At 42.5% G+C, this 15,992-nt stretch overlaps 1 protein-coding gene across 1 annotated transcript; it reads right to left on the bottom strand.

Moving 5' to 3' along the window:
* Nucleotides 1–1,555: 1,555 nt before the first annotated feature.
* On the bottom strand, nucleotides 1,556–14,994 carry LOC101851078 (mucin-5AC; the record flags this gene model as incomplete). The annotated part of the gene is given in 7 exon segments (XM_013088630.2): nucleotides 1,556–6,496; nucleotides 9,091–10,540; nucleotides 11,214–11,349; nucleotides 11,930–12,127; nucleotides 12,740–13,388; nucleotides 13,762–14,112; nucleotides 14,729–14,994. Coding segments are annotated over 7 exon segments (5,480 nt in total), but the record flags the coding sequence as incomplete, so codon positions are not given.
* Between the last annotated feature and the right edge of the window lie 998 nt (nucleotides 14,995–15,992).

Below are 15,992 nucleotides of genomic sequence, written 5' to 3'. Positions count from 1 at the left end.
GTGAGTGATTAGTATTTAAGAGCATTCAACTCTGCTTTTATTTCCTCCTTCTGTCAGCTGAACTCTATACTGTAACCTCTCGCCTTCACTAGGCCAAACACAACTTTCAAAATGACCGACTTGTGTCTGGAAGGGCATTAAAATCAGACCCCATAAAAAAACAAAAAAAACTTAATGTTCAGACGGTTTTGGAACCAATGTAATAAATACCAGCTCACTTAGTATTTGTAAACAATGGAATGTTTAATGACTTAAGACATTGTCAAATGGAATGTACAGTCTGGTGAGATAAAACAACGCTAAATCCAAGTCTAAGATATGCACAGAACACTTTTGTATGAAACAAATCAGTATATAAAAAAACCCCATCTGGAACAATTAAACCAACAAAAAGACAAAATACAATTAAAAAATTTTAAGCTAGGGTATAAAATTCTTTAAAAATCAATACAGCTGTACAGGTTTCCAGTCAAAATTCTGATATGGGGTCAAATGAAGCCAACAGACAATTCCACTATTCTTTTACTTATCACAACTCTGGTACGTGGGCATGAAACATACACTATTACCTATGTCAAATATCAGCTTAACTTGCAGAGAAATAGTCTGTATTGTGTAGTTTACGGCTGGCATTTACGGACATCATCCTCTTCTTGGACCTTAGTTTTGAGTAAAGATTGCCAAGAAGGGCTTCCCACCTGTCTCTGTTCTGCTGTAAGCTGATTAAACGCCTTTAAAAAAATTCACAGGAATTTCGAGAAAAAGAGTGTTTTTTTTCAGTCAGTGTAACCATTTAAAGAAAAAACCTTCATCCAAAATTATTCTAATTTATTAAAAAAAACAGACGCAGTTTCACTTTGATTTTTTCACACAGGTAGGGTACATGATCAGGCTTTCGATCTAGCAAATAAAAAAAACTGAGCGCCAAAAATGCAAAAAAGGTGTTTTGTCAGCTTACGGTACTGTTCTGGACGACCTTCTCTACCTCCAGCCAGCTGTGCCCCATATGGTTGAAATTTAGTGCCCGAATGGATCTTGGGTTTCTTCTCTTGGAATTGATTTTAAAGCATATAAAAGTAAGCACAGATCTATGTTTTGAATTTGCACAGAGCACCTCACCAAATAAAAATTACTTCTATGAGTGATCTGGTTAATTGATAACACAACCAAGAGATCTTTACCCTTAGCAGTTTAAGTACTAACCCTGACAAGAAAATCCTCTACATTAACTGGGTATAATGTGACATCAAACATTAATGGTTCCTCTTTGAATAAATTAATTTTCAATGATAACGAAACATAAGCACAGTACAAAACAAAAGTGACTCATCACAAGTTCTGTGACCCACAGTGTTAAAAAAACATCTATAACAAAATCCTTGTGACGGTAACCTCTCCAAGGGCATGTCAAATAATTTACATAAAAGGAAACATCATTCATCAACAAAAAGATGTTAATTCAACTAATTGTAAAACATCCCTCAGCTCAATGTTGAATCTAAAACTAAGATCTTCCCTACTAACATTTACAACCATTTTATTTAATATTAAATCAATGTATTACTTGAAAGTCTGGCAGATGACCACAGGAGTTGAGTCCAATCTTCTAGGAATTAAACAATCTGTATCTCTGTCTCCAAGAATGTGTAAAAGGGTAAAGGTTAATTAGTGTCCTTGCAACACTAAGGCTATTTAAGAGCAGTACTTCCAAATTTAATGACAGGATCAGAGCCAAATAGGAAAATCAGCAAAAAGTGACTTTTCCAAGGACACAATATCAGAACAAGCTGAGCCTTGATCCCCCTGAATCTGCAACCTCAGGATTATGAGTCCAGTAGCCTAACTACTACAATACTGATGCCGCCACATGAAAGTGTACATGTGGAAGGCCATATGTCTATAGTAGGAGAATCCTATTCCTTTAGAACTCACTGTATGTGAAAAAAGGTTTTAAAAATATCTCCATATTTTAGACAGAAAGGCTTGCACAGTTCATCATGTTATTGCTCTTTCAAGTGTTAGAAGGAATAGGAAAAAAGGCTTGACTTGTAATCAAAACAATGGCCCCCCGAATTTTAACCAAAAATAATCTTCATGCACATTTGACATGAAAGTTATTTCTTTGGTAGCTTACAGAGGTAACAATATTGTCCTGTTCACATGTTCAGCATTATTCGAAATGAAAGTTCGAAACCCACCAGAAAGAGACAATAAGATGAACAAAGCGCCAAAATACAGTTAAAACACTCTAAGATATTCCAGTAACCTCAGGAGTTGTATAAAAAAACATAACCTTTTTTAATGGCAAGGCTTGCAATTTTTGAAAACTGTTGATTACTCTGCTAAACTTGACCAGCACATCCTGAGCTAGCAAGCAGAGAAACTCCAACCCTAAATGCTGAAGCACTGTTCACATGCACATGTTGTGCACTAAAAGTGAAGCACGTGCTTACACAAGCTTGTGCAGATGGTACAAATATGATATTGACAGGTTCCTCTATATTCCTTTGTGCACTGTAGCTGTAATCCTGATATTCTCTGTTCAGCCATCGATTTACTTTTCTTTTCTGATCCAGCAGCCATCAATTTCTATGTGAAGTATGTGCTTGTACGTGTGAAATCTTTTCTTCTGCGAGATAAAAAAAAATCAAAAGCCTAATGTTTTGAACCCAGCTAGTACAGACTTTCTTGAGAGTCCAGTCACCAGCTGATTCAGGGTTAAAAGTCCCTGTACTGTCTGCAAGTCTTTGAGAAAGACATGTCATTGCTATGACAAAATACTTTTTCTAAATTTTTTGATTAAAAACTTGTTCAACTCCAGAACTAAAAGCCAACAGACTGTCCAAGACTAAAGATACATACATGTACACAATATGCATGCATCTCAAAAGGCATGTAGGCAAGTTACACAAAAAAGCACAAACAAATTCAACCACAACTTTACCTACAAACATAAACATACATGAAATCCTGTACAATTTAAATTTAAAGTCAAGTTTTGCTGCCTCAGGCCATACGGAATGCTCTTCCAAACCTTTTCTTATTATATGGGTAGTTGGTTATTGATATGGCACACAATGTAAAAATATAAATATATTTTCTTGTGTATACCTAGCTAAAACATTTAAGTGAACTTGGTGTGCATTCTCTTTCATGCTAAAGCACAGAAAAGTCTTTTCTCTTACAGAGTCATAAATGAATACGATGGAAAAACAGTAGAAAAGGATTTAGCAGCCTATACTTCACTCATTAAATTTATCTCTCTCTCTCTCTCTCTCTTTCTCTCTAAATCATATTGTTTTCTGAAGTATCAGCTCCTGAATCTGATCCACACATAAACCGTATACCTTTCTACCGTTTTGACTCACCACCCATTCGTTAAGACTTCAACATCATCATCTGAGCAGCTACATGGATATGAAACACTGAGCATCAACTCACAATCAAATGCAATCACCCATATATACCTGTACATTTGTGAAACCCTGAAGCTATTTTCATCCAAAGAACAAGAGGATCAAAACTGAGCCTTTGTAGGTCAGCACAGGCATGCTATTTTCTGACGCTGCTCATTAGCTATATAATAATATGCGTAAAAAGCACTCCTCAAAACACCTTGAGGAATGAAAAATAGTTGATTTAGAAGAACTTGAAACAATCTAATAAAAAATTGGTTTAGATTGAGTTTTCATACGAAATCAAGTGTCAAACATATGAAAATAAAAATCATATTAAGAATTTTAGTAAATTAAGATCACGGCAGTATATGTTAAAAATTCAAAGTCCATTAAACTTCCCTTAGACAGAAATGTACAACATCTCCCCCCCCCCCCTTTCCCAGAAAAAAAGAACAAAAAACCCAAACAAAATTAAACCTCCCCCCAAAAAATCAACTTCTAGACAATTAAAACATTTTGCAAAGTAAGAAAACTGTGAAGGTGAAGGGAAGGTCATGACATTGCCGACTGAAGAATTCAAAGGAGACAGCTGACCAGACAAGACCATTTTGCTGTACACATGTGTAAAAACAAAACTACCTCAATAAAGATGAACAACTTTGAAGAAATCATTCCCCCTTGCTACCCCCAATAGACTTTATCGTGGTCTTGATGCTCCCCAGCAATGAGAGACCTGACCTGTCTTCAAATGACCTTCGACCCTGAGATGATGACCTTTTTCTGACAGGAGACACAGGACTAGCCTTTTGACTCACAAGTTGAGCCTTTTCAGCAGTCAAAGTATCGTTGGAATCTGCTCTAGCCAGGGTGCGCACAGAGGTGATTGACGGTGGCCGAAGAGACTCACTGGAGGCTCTTAGATCTTCCCCACTCTCAAATATTGGGTCAAATCGAATGTAGGTCGAGCTCTGAGTTTTGTTGTTTTTGCCTTTGTCTTTACTATTGGTTTTCACCAGTCTTTTGTGGTCAGTGGGTGGGGTTTTGGACGATGTGCTAAGGAGAGATTCATTGTCTGGTTTCACTGCTAACTTTTTTCTGACGTGCAAAGTGGCAGCAGTTTTGGAAGTGTTTCTTTTGGAGCTAACTTTGACATCACTGTCATTATAGTTTTTAAGCTGATCCACATCAGTGATGCCCATACGTCTCATGTCTCTGGTGCCCCCCGTTTTGCCAGTCCACAGATTGCAAGCATCCATTCTGCTGTCAGTGACAACAACGCTGTCTTCACAAGTCGCCAGCCGGTAGGAGCTATTCCTAGCCATCACATCACCCAGTACAGCGCTCTGTGTATTCCGCACTGCGCAGCGGTAAGAGTCGGCCCGACTGATACCATCGTCCGTGTAATTTGAGGCTGGGCCTGAGAGAGATTTTCTCAATGTCGGACGAGATGAAGAACTTTCTGAGGCTTTCACTGAAGAGTCGTTGTGAGTGCTTGTGCTTGATGCTGAATTTCTGCGGGAAACAAGACTTGTCTCATCACACTCTGCGAGGAGAGCTACTCTGTAGGAGTCGGAGCGCCCAGCAGAGCTGTTGGAATGAAGGGATTCACTCGAGTGACCTGAGCGCATGACGGGCTGGGACAAGTCGGTCTTTCCCTTCTTTCCCAGAAGATGATTGGTGGAGGAGGCCATTGAGAACTGGGAACTCAGCGACTCACTGGAGCTCGAGCTGTGGCTGTGAGTTTTTAAGTTGTGGTCAGCCTTGAACTGGCTGCCACTACTTCCGGGAAACTGTTTTTGGACAAGGTGAGGGGAAGACTTGGAATCTTTTAACAAAGGTTTCTTGATGAGGGGGACTTTGGAGTTTGAAGAATCCGATGATGATGAGTTCCATGACTCCTGCTGCTGCTGCTGAACAGATGGATAACTGAATGGCTGAATGGGCACAACGGGACAAGGTTGGTTGAATCCAGGAGAACCAAAACCGCTGTCTGCCGGACTGTGTAGACTGCCTCCACTCTGACGACGCTTACTGAAGCTGAGGTCACTTTTATTGACCTCACCTGTTGGAAAATTGTAGCCAGAGGAAGTAGACATAACGCCTCGGGAGTTCTCCGCCAGAACAGGACTACTTCTCCTTCTCTCTGTCTTCTCCGCAGCTGAACTGATGCCTTTGTAAGGAGCAGATGCAGTGGACCATGACTGAGGGTGAGTTATGTTAGAACTGAACGGCTGCTCTTTACTTCCTGACTGCATCAGGTTCAGGTTGTTGCGTTCACGGGACCAAGATGTTGACTTTGGGACGCTGGCATTTGGATATTTGACATACGAGTCTTTGTTGATAATATTTGGCTTTTTATCGCTGGCACGAGCGGTGGACAGATTGATAGAGCTGCTGTTGGGAGGAATAATTGTCCCATATGAATTTGGCTTCATGGACTGCTGCATAGCTGAGGCACAGGTAGATACAGGCACTGAAATATTACCACCTGATTTAATAGATGTAGAAGAGATCCTCGGAGCAGACAACAGGACGGGACCAGTTTCAGGTGGGGCAGAAATTAATGCTGATTTACTTGATGATGGAACTGATGAGTTCATGACAGGTTTAACTGATGATAAGGTAGCCTGTGCAGGAACAGATGATGATGAAGATGGCGATGGAAAAGATAAAGAAAACTCCTCTTGCATGGCTTTTGGAGCCACTCCCTTCGCAGGGGATCTTCCACGACTATACTTTGTGATCCCTGCAGGAGTAGAAGAGAGTTTCAAATTCCCGTTATGATCATGCCTCGGCGACTTACAGGAAGACTTGGCACTCTTTTCAGACACCAACTTCCTCACAGGTGTTGCAGATGGGGTGGGGTTTGGGGTATCATCCGTGTCCCAGTTGAGGGACAATGTGGAGCCCGAAGGGGTGGAATCTGTGAGGCTGACGTGTGTTAGGCTGGAGGAGTCAAAGTCAGAGAGAGCAATGGTGCTATTGCTGCTGAGAGTGTCACTTGACTTGTCGCACGCTCCAAGTGGCTTCGCAAGCGGAGCATCAAAACTGTCAATGGACGAAATGGACGGGGAGGACTTTGAGTGAGCTCCTGACAACTGTGGATGAAATAACAGAGAAAGGTAATGACAATGAAACTAAACAGCCTTCATGTTACTACTAGCTTGTTTTTGTTAGAACAATATATGTTTTAAAAATATTTTAACACTCATAGAGGCATATACAGGCATATTGCTTCCACCTGAATTTTGACAGAAAGTATGAAGCTACAGTGAACCTCTAGCTTCCTCTTATATTTGATTATCAGTGGAATGTAAACATAGATGACTGAAAGAAAGACTCTGATAAACGTCATCTTACTACTAATGGAGCTAAGGCCAAATTTTGCGAACAGTATATTCTCAGAAACTACCCAATGAAAAAATATGAAACTTTGCCAGTACCCATAACTTGAAACGTAGTGTTGCACTATTGTATTTTCATTAAGATCAAATGTGTAAGAAAAAAGCCCATTTTAAGTTAAATTCAGTCCTTTTGTAGCGATCGCCATCATTTGCTTCGACATTGTATATTCACTGCGGAGTGCCGACTGCGCCGAAGGATATTTTGTGTTCAGATGTACATTAAGTAAGTTTACGGAAATTTCCGGTTTCGATCTCACGCCTTTGACCGTCTTCTCACAGCGGGTTTGGTGCGCTCATAGAAGGAGGAGGAGGAGGAGAAACTGGATGAGAAGAAGAAGAAGAAGAAGAAGAAGAAGAAGGAGAAGGAGGAGGAGGGAGGAAGGAAAAGAAGAAGAGGAAGAAGAAGAAGAAGAAGAAGAAGAAGAAGAAGAAGAAGAAGAAGAAGAAGAAGAAGAAGAAGAAGAAGAAGAAGAAGAAGAAGGAGGAGAAGGAGGAGAAGGAGCAGGAGGAGCAGGAGGAATTAGAGGAGGAGGAGGGGGAGAACAAGAAGAAAAAGTAGGAGAAGAATCAGGTAGTAATACATGTTACAAAGTGGTGACTTTTTCATTTGTTACCCTACCTTGGGAGAGAGAGAGAGAGAGAGAGAGAGAGAGAGAGAGAGAGAGAGAGAGAGAGAGAGAGAGAGAGAGAGAGAGAGAGAGAGAGAAGTGGAGAGACAGAAGGAGAGAGAGAGAGAGAGAGAGAGAGAAAAAGAGAAATGAAGAGATAGAGGAGGCCAGATAGCACTGCAGGGGGGAGGGTGGTGAGAGTGACAGGGAGGGTGTCGTCGAAAGCGCCAAGAGTAGCCTACCGTAGGCCTACTTAATGTATTCATGGGTCAAAGTCAAAGGTTCAGCCAATCGTAGCCCGGTTTACGCCCTTCGTGTAGTTGTATGTCTAGATCTAATATCTAAATCAAGATAAACAAAACATGAAAGCATTGAAAGTAGATTTCTCCTGCAGTGGATTTAGCGTGCACACCGAAGGAATAGTGTATTTTGTGCACAGTGTCTAGATGAGATCTAGAATCGAGATCTAAATCGAGATAAAAAAGAATCATGAAATGAAAGTAGAATCTAGATCTGTGATATTTCGATAACCTATTGAATATTGAAATTGGATTTTTTTTGCTATGCATTATAGATTCTAAGATCTAGATCTAGGCTAGATCTAGATCTATATTATGTTAATCTTAGATCGAGATCAAGAATGATGAAAGTATTGAACGTGGATCTTTTCCTGCTGTGAATAGATCTAGAGTCTAGAACTAGGCTGTCGGTTAATCTAGATCGAGGTAAAGAAAAATGAAAGTATTCTTGAAAGTGGATTTTTCCTGCTGTGAATAGATCTAGAAATCTAGGCCATCTGTGACACCTGTCGGTTGTTAAAAATGTGAATTTCTAAACTTAGATCTATGTAAGGGCCTATATGCTCCTTCTTTCAATTATAGGCCAATGTCTTTATAATCCTTCGAGATCTAGGCTAGATCTAGAATCTAGAGCAGGTTCTTCTAGGAAGCAACAATTGGCATGTAGGCCTAACACTTTAAAAAAAAAAGTGATTGAGCTGGAACTTTAGTAGAAAATGCCACGCCTTCGAAGAGGGGGAAGAAGTCTTACCCCTAGAGGTAGTCAAGAGGGGGTGCTACATGGATAAATTCAAGGTAAAATATTTGTGTTTTGTTTCTTTCCTGTTTTCAGTCTTTTTACTCTTCGGAACTTTCCTAATACTTCTTCATTATTATTCTTTTACTAGTATTGCACAATGGTGTTTGTCTGAGTCTTGCAACTTGCATTGGTATGGTTCCAGTATAGCATGATATCAAATTCAGAAAGAAAATAAACAATTTTCTAGCCCTTCAATACAGCTAAACACAACACTGAGCATGAGTAAAACATTTTGTTTATGAAGAGAGCCACCAAATAGATGCTCCTTTTTTTACAGAGCAGACAACCTCCAGTTATAGAGAAACAATTTTTGGTTGTAAGATACTCTACAGACACTCTATAAATAGTCTATGAAATACTCCATATATGCAATAGTCTATGAAATACTCCATATATGCAATGTCTGACATGCAGAGTGCTCTATACAAGGACAATGAAAAGTGACTGATGTAGTTAAACCTATAAACAATTATCCCAGTTCAAAGCGAACACACACACACACACACAAACACATACACACACACACACACACACACACAAACACATACACACACACACATTTCAACATTAAAGGCAAACTACCTGAGAGGAAGAATTTCCTGGCTTGTACCCAGGAGTCCCTGGACTGGCAGACACAAACTTGCTGGACACGTTTTGGCTGGTGACAGTGTGGACCTTCTTGTCTGAAGCCCCTTTTGTCTGACTGTCCTCACTGAAGTCAGTAGGAGGGAGAGAGAGTTTGTACGACGGTGCTGACATAAAAGTGCTGGTGGCTGAGCTGCTCTCATCTGATGAGGACATTCGGGACAGGGGCATGGGGACTCCATGAGGAGATTTAGCATCAAAGAGGTTGACCACTGGGGCAAAGTTCAGAGTCTTTGGGTTTCCTGCATTACTAATTTTTGCTTTATCTTTTTCTGGAGTTTTGAGGATACCGGATGTTTCTAACCTCTTAACTCGTGGCCAGGAGTTAGCTGTGTAGTCGACATCATCCAGTATGAGTTTGTTGGTTTCTTTATGTGGCCGAGGCACAGTACCGGAGAGTACAAACTGGCACATCTCTTCCAACTCCGAAGATTCGGCATTAAGGCGTTCCTGGGAAGCGCTGAGTGTATCTCGTGGGGCAAAATCATCGTCATCACTGACAATCCCGGCACACCATGAGGGGAACGTACGGGCAGAGATGTTGGTTTTTGTCTTCAGTCGAGCACTAATGGTCTCATGGTCTGAGGACTCCGAAGATGTTTCTGGGCTTTCACCGAGAGGGCCAATTTGATTTTTGTCAGATGAAGGTGAGATAGAGGAATCGGCACAGTTGACACCACTTCTTCGGATGCTGGAGGTTCTGCGAGGGGGAGGGGGTGGTGGTGGTCTTTTCTTGTCCTTTTTCTTCTTTGCTTTAAGTGTGCCTGTGTCTCCAGCATCAAGGGTATTCCCATTATCCTCCGGGGCATCTATATCTGGAATATCAGACTCTTGAAAGTCAGAAATGGTTGGAGCAGTATACAAAGGGCATGCCAAATTTGGAGATGACACAGACGAGGACTTTACAGTCTGAACTCCACCTTCATTCTCAGGCTTGAAAATGACGCTCTCCATGGTACTGAAGCTGGTCACGCTTTGCAGACTTTTTGTCTCCCTCATACGCGGCATCATCAGATCATCGTCCTCATCCTCTAACAGGGTGTTGGAACTTCGACGGAGACCACTGTCATTATGGAAAGAGGTGTAGAATCCCTCCTGGTCTAGAGAGTACACAGATGACTCTCCGTCATCCTCCAACTCATTGCGCTTTCGTCTCACACTGGAGCGACCAGGAACCAGAATGTCCAGGTTACGGATGTTTTGTTTGGTGAGACGTGACAAGTTGGCCAAGGCGTCAGCGCTGGTGGAGGTAACATCCCCTCGACTCGCGGCCCTCTCTGCTAGGGAGCGAATCCAATCATCACTGTCCGCATTTGACATTGACTTTGTCTCTGATATGGACTCGGAGCTGGCTGCATCTCCCATGTAACCAGTGTCCAGGGTATCCCTGTGGAAGAGGGACAGTACAAAGAAGGAGTAGTAAAGCAAAGAAAACTGTCCTCCATGTGTGAAACTGAGCATAGAACAGTAAATTTGATTTCTGTTCTTTCTTTTTCTTTTTGCCAGTTGTCTCAAACTTATAAGAGTTCAAATTTTTTAAAACAAATAAAACAGTTTCAAATCTCCTCACCATGCTCGAATATAATTTGTATACATTTGTAGCAGTTTGTTATTGTTTCTCTTTCTAGCTGTGCTGTAATGTTAACCTTAGGTAGTTTATTCTTAAACAGGGGAAACAAAAAAATTATTGACTAACACGTTGTAAATGAAGGTCAGTGGATAATCTTCCTCATTGTGAATTATCTTCAAACAAGTAAAACATGGGGCTAGAGGCTTTTTTGTTTTTCAGTTTTCTTCAAAATTTTAAAACACTTGCAACACAAGAAGGTCATATAAGTGAAAAATATTATAGGTGTTACTAGAGAGTAACATAAGAGAAAAGAAGGAGGAGAGAGATAAAGACCATACATGTTTGATTATTATATATGAAAGAAGGAGCTAACCACACCACAGCAGCTGTCAACCACCCACAGACCAAAGATGGATGTATGTAAGTACAGAAGAAGACTCATGTGTTTCATCGTACTTTTCCTTTACATTGCCTTGAGCTGACCACTGACCTGCGCTGTAAGAGCGGTGAGTCTCGTCCAGAGTCCCGGCCCAGTGAATGTTGTGACGTGGTGGACGGCATACTGGACTTGACGTCCGAGTCCATGGACTGGCGGTTGCTGCTGTAGCCACTCTGACTCCAGTTACCTGTGTGGGGGACAGAGTCATAGATGAGATATAAGGGAAACTTAATCATCCATGAAAGAAATAGTTTCAGTTTGAATAGAGAGAAGCACATCGGCGGAACAATAATTATTTAGTTCTCAGAAAAAGTAAGACCAATAAATAAATTGTACAGTCAGGAATCAAGGAAGAGGGAGAGACAGTAGAAGAGAGACAGGGAGAGAAAGAAAGGCAGGGAAAGAGAGAGAGGCAGGAAGGGAGGGAGGGAGAGAGAGTGAGGCAGGGAAAGAGAGAGAGGCAGAGAGGGGTGTCGAGAAAGAAAGAGAGAGAGAGAGAGAGAGAGAGAGAGAGAGAGAGAGAGAGAGAGAGAGAGAGAGAGAGAGAGAGAGAGAGAGAGAGAAAGAGAAGCAGGGAGAGAGAAAGAGACAGAAACAGTGATAAAGACAGAGACAGAGAGACAGACAGAAAAAGTGAGAGGGTGCGATAAATTGATGAGGGCAAATGTTACAAGAACAGAACAATTTGTATCCCTCCACCCCACCCCCCCAAAGGGCTAAAAAAACAAACAAACAAATGTAGCAAACAAAACCAACAAAAGCCTCACCAGATGAGCTTTGTCTGTCCTCTTTCCTCCTCTTGGAGATCTCCCTGAGCTTGACCGAGGTGGTCCAGTCCTTAGGCAAGGAGTCCCAGGGGAAGTCGTACTTCTTGGCCTGGGCCCGGGGAATTGTGTTGTTGTCAAAGTAGTAGTAGGAGCCGGGACCAACCTGGGATTCACTGGACGCCGTTCTTGTCAGGTTTTCTGTACAATAGATCAATGTCGTGACCATCTAAATATTCAGTTTTACACTTTATGTATGACACTTGCCACACAAATAGATAATAAAAGAGCTGAAATGAGGTGTTACTAAAGAGTAACACACAAAGAAAAAAAGAAGGAGAGATAAGGACAACAGATGTTCGACAGGGAAAAGGGAACTAACCACACCAGAACAACCACCGACCACCTACTTTCACTTTATAATTTCAAACAAACTTCCTGTAATATTTTATTTACTTCTCACCATCCAGTAAGCTTCGAAATTCAAGTAGGCAATCTGCCTTTATATATGCTAATTACTCCTCGAAATTTTCAGAACCTTGTGATTAAATTGTGCAGAAATACACTGGGTGAAATCTTTGGGCACTTTGACAGTAAGAATTAAGAATAGGGCCCAAAGTTTGAGATGTTTTCTTGGAAAAGTGAGCGCCAGGATTAACTCATTATTTCTTGTTTCTAGCTTTTTAAGGAGTAGGCCCTACATAAAGAATTTATTACTGCATAGATCTAGACTTGAAGATAGATCTAATAATTTTCATTTTATACTATGTGTCACCGTACCGGTACGAGTCTGGGCAAAAGTAAAAAACTTACCTTCAGGCATAGCATGGGAATTAACTCTGCCCAAGCTCACAGATCTGTTTACTGGCTTATGTCCCTTGTCCGTCTCGTCATCTTTCTCAGTCTCTATGGCATCAAAATCCAGTGACTTCGGCCGTGGTTTCAGAGTGCCCGACACGAAAGATCTGATCTTGTTACCAATCAGACTTGACCTCTTCGCCGACCTGGACGCTCTACCTCCTCCACCACTTGAACTAAGGCTCCCAATACTGGCGCTGTTGGACAAACTGGGAGTGATTCCACTGGCAGGTTGCCGGGTGATTCCACTAGCAGGTTGCCGGGGACGCACCTCGTCCGAGGGGACTTTCGATGATTTGTTTTTCTCGTACAGCGACGACCTCGTCAGCGTGGAGTCCTTGACCTTGCCCACAGCTGACATGAGCCTCACACAGCGCGGCAGAGAGCGAGATCGTCTGCACGGGAGGAACTTGAGCAGCTTGGCTTCTCGCTGCTGGGCATACTCCATCTCCTCTCTCTCGGCGATCTGCGCGTCGATCTCCAGCAGGTACTGCTGCATCAGCCGGTCTCGCTCCTCCAGCTCCTTGGGGTCAAGGTCGTCCAGGCTGTATTGCCGGGGGCGGTTACGGTCAATGCGACGTCCACGCTCGAACTGCTCGATCTCCTAGACAGGCGGAACATGCGAGGAAAAAACAACAGGTTTTTAGAAAATAGAAGAAGAAACGTAGAGGTGAAAACAGCAGGTTAGAAAGAATAGAGGGGAAAACGGCAGGCCCAACAGAACACACTACACCATCTGCATTTCACTTTGTGAGATCCCACAAGTGTAACCCACCAGTGTCTGGTGCAAAAAAAGACATCCCACAAACCTACTACAGACAATAATATTCTTCTATAAATATCCTGGATGGGAATGTACCGTACTCATCCCCCCCAAACCCACTTTTTTTTCCCCTTCCAAATAAAAATGTTAAAGCAGACAAACCTCACCAACATGAGGAGAAAGAACAAACAAAACAAATTACACAGAAGCTCACCTGCATGATATTCGTGGGCACTCCAGACACCGTCCTCCTCCTCCTCTTCTTCTCTGCCTTCCGTCGACCCTCCTCGTCCACGGCCTCCTCCCCCTCCCCCACCTTTCTGTCCTCCTTCAACGACTGCCTGAAACTGGCCATACGCTCGAACCCTTCGCCAGACGTGTTTACGGGAACGGTGAACGAGGGCTGAGACTTGGACAGGTTGTCTTTCTTGGCGGCCCTGAGGTTTCCCTCTTGCGTATTCATCTCCGACTCCTGGAAGATCTCGTCAATGCTGTGGATGGTCTTGGGCCGCTGGCGGAGCTCCAGCCTCTTGTACTTTTTCTTACGTAGGTGTGTGTTCACTACCTGGGAAAGAGAAAAGGGGAGTTGATAGTTATGACAGTCAGTATCCCTTCCTCCCACCCCACCCCTCTTTCCCCGAGCTACTGGATACAGGTTGTTGTTGTTGTTGTTATCGACCCCCCCCCCCCCCAATACACATACTTTCGATTTCTTTTGTTTATTTGTTTGTTTGTTTATCCTTCTTCTTCTTCTTCTCTTCTCTTTTACGACAGCCATCTCATCTCCAACCTCTTTGTTCCTCTGCCTCTCCTCCTCCTCACCCCTTTATCGAGAGAAAAAACAAAAGGCAAGACAATGGTCGCACACAGTTATATGTGGTGGTGGTGTAGTTTTTTTTTGGGGGGGGGGGTAGAATGAATTTACTCTTTCTTACTTTAGAATTCTACAAAGGAGGCAGGACGATGGTGCTTTTGCTGTTTCATAAATAGGCAAGATTTGGACTACAGTTGGAGCATCAACAGGTATCCCTTATATGACTCCGAATGAGAGCAACAAAGACGCTTATGTGGTCCCACGGAGAATGTAGACTCCTGGTGTGCGCAGCAGAGGTCATGCAGACTCTTACCAACCCAACCAGAACAAAATCTCGACTCGACAAAGACCCATTTACCAAACTTACCCCTTTGGGAAGGGTCATTTCATCGCTGAGCCGCGCTGTGTCTTTGAGCGCTATGGGCCAGAGCTTGAAGAGATGGGAACTGTAGAGTCCGTCCTTACGGTACATGTCAGCACCCCGCAGTGCGTGCACAGGCGTCGTCTCACACAACGTGTACTGGAAGCGAACGCAGTGCGGACGGTTTGTAGGCGTGAAGTGGTCACATTCAAAGCCATGTTTCGCAACGTGGTGCTCCGTAACTTCGCTGAACTGTTTGAGGGTACCCACCGCTATGGAAGACAAAAGTAGAGCAATATATTAATTTATTATGACTGAATTAATATGCAACTATTTGAAAATCTCTGACGCCCCCATAGACACAATTCTAAATAATTTGGGAGGCAGGTTGCTTCAACTCCACCTGCCAATGCCAACTCGGGCTGAGTGGGGTACAGTGCCTCAGAGGATAGAAGGAGAGAGACACTCAATAAAACAGACTTCCAAGCATCGAAATCGAAATCACGCCTTCTGGGTATAACGGCCAGGAGCAGCAGGTGGGAACCACAAGTACATGTACATGAACAAATAGATCAAAAGAATCAGAACTGCAGTTCACGAAAAGTTTCCGCGATAGCAGCCACAAGTCGCCATGAAACGAGAGAGAAAACAGTAACAACCAAAGCAAGTCGAGGGTGTTGGCCCTACCAAAGTGCCCATTACCTGGATACCTGGAGGGGCCAACTCTGGCTCAGGGGTTGGCGTAAGTGCAATGATCAGCCAGCGCTTGCAGTCGCTAGCTGCTGCTATACACCCTGTCATAACCAGCTTTTTAAAAAATAGCACGATTTCGAAAACATTGTCTTTAGATTTTGGTTCAGTTTAAAAAAAATTTTTTTTTACGCGTGAGTATTAAAATGAAGGTCGCAGGATGCAATAGTAACAAACTGCCATCCTTTTTGGAAAGCGCGGAGTGGGTGACCATAACGACGCTTCAGATTTCCCAGTTTTCAAAAGTAGCTTTAACAGAATAGTAGAAAGAACGAATTGTTAAATAAAAGAAATCATCATGAGCGATACAAAAATATGAGAGAATGAAAGATTAAAAGGAAGGGTTCGGTCCACATATGTACATGTATTTGATTTTGTTTCTGTCTTTCAATCAGAACGCCGCTGTTACTGCTGTTCTTGTTAAAAATTCATCTCAGCTTCTCTATGAGTGGTAAGGGGGAGCAAAAAAGAACACACACACACACACACACACACACACACACACACACACACACACACA

This window comes from Aplysia californica, unplaced genomic scaffold, assembly GCF_000002075.1.
Source record: "Aplysia californica isolate F4 #8 unplaced genomic scaffold, AplCal3.0 scaffold00777, whole genome shotgun sequence".
NCBI lineage: Eukaryota > Metazoa > Mollusca > Gastropoda > Aplysiida > Aplysiidae > Aplysia > Aplysia californica.
The sequence above is the reverse complement of the archived record's forward strand: the minus strand, read 5'-3'. Positions and strand labels throughout refer to the sequence as shown.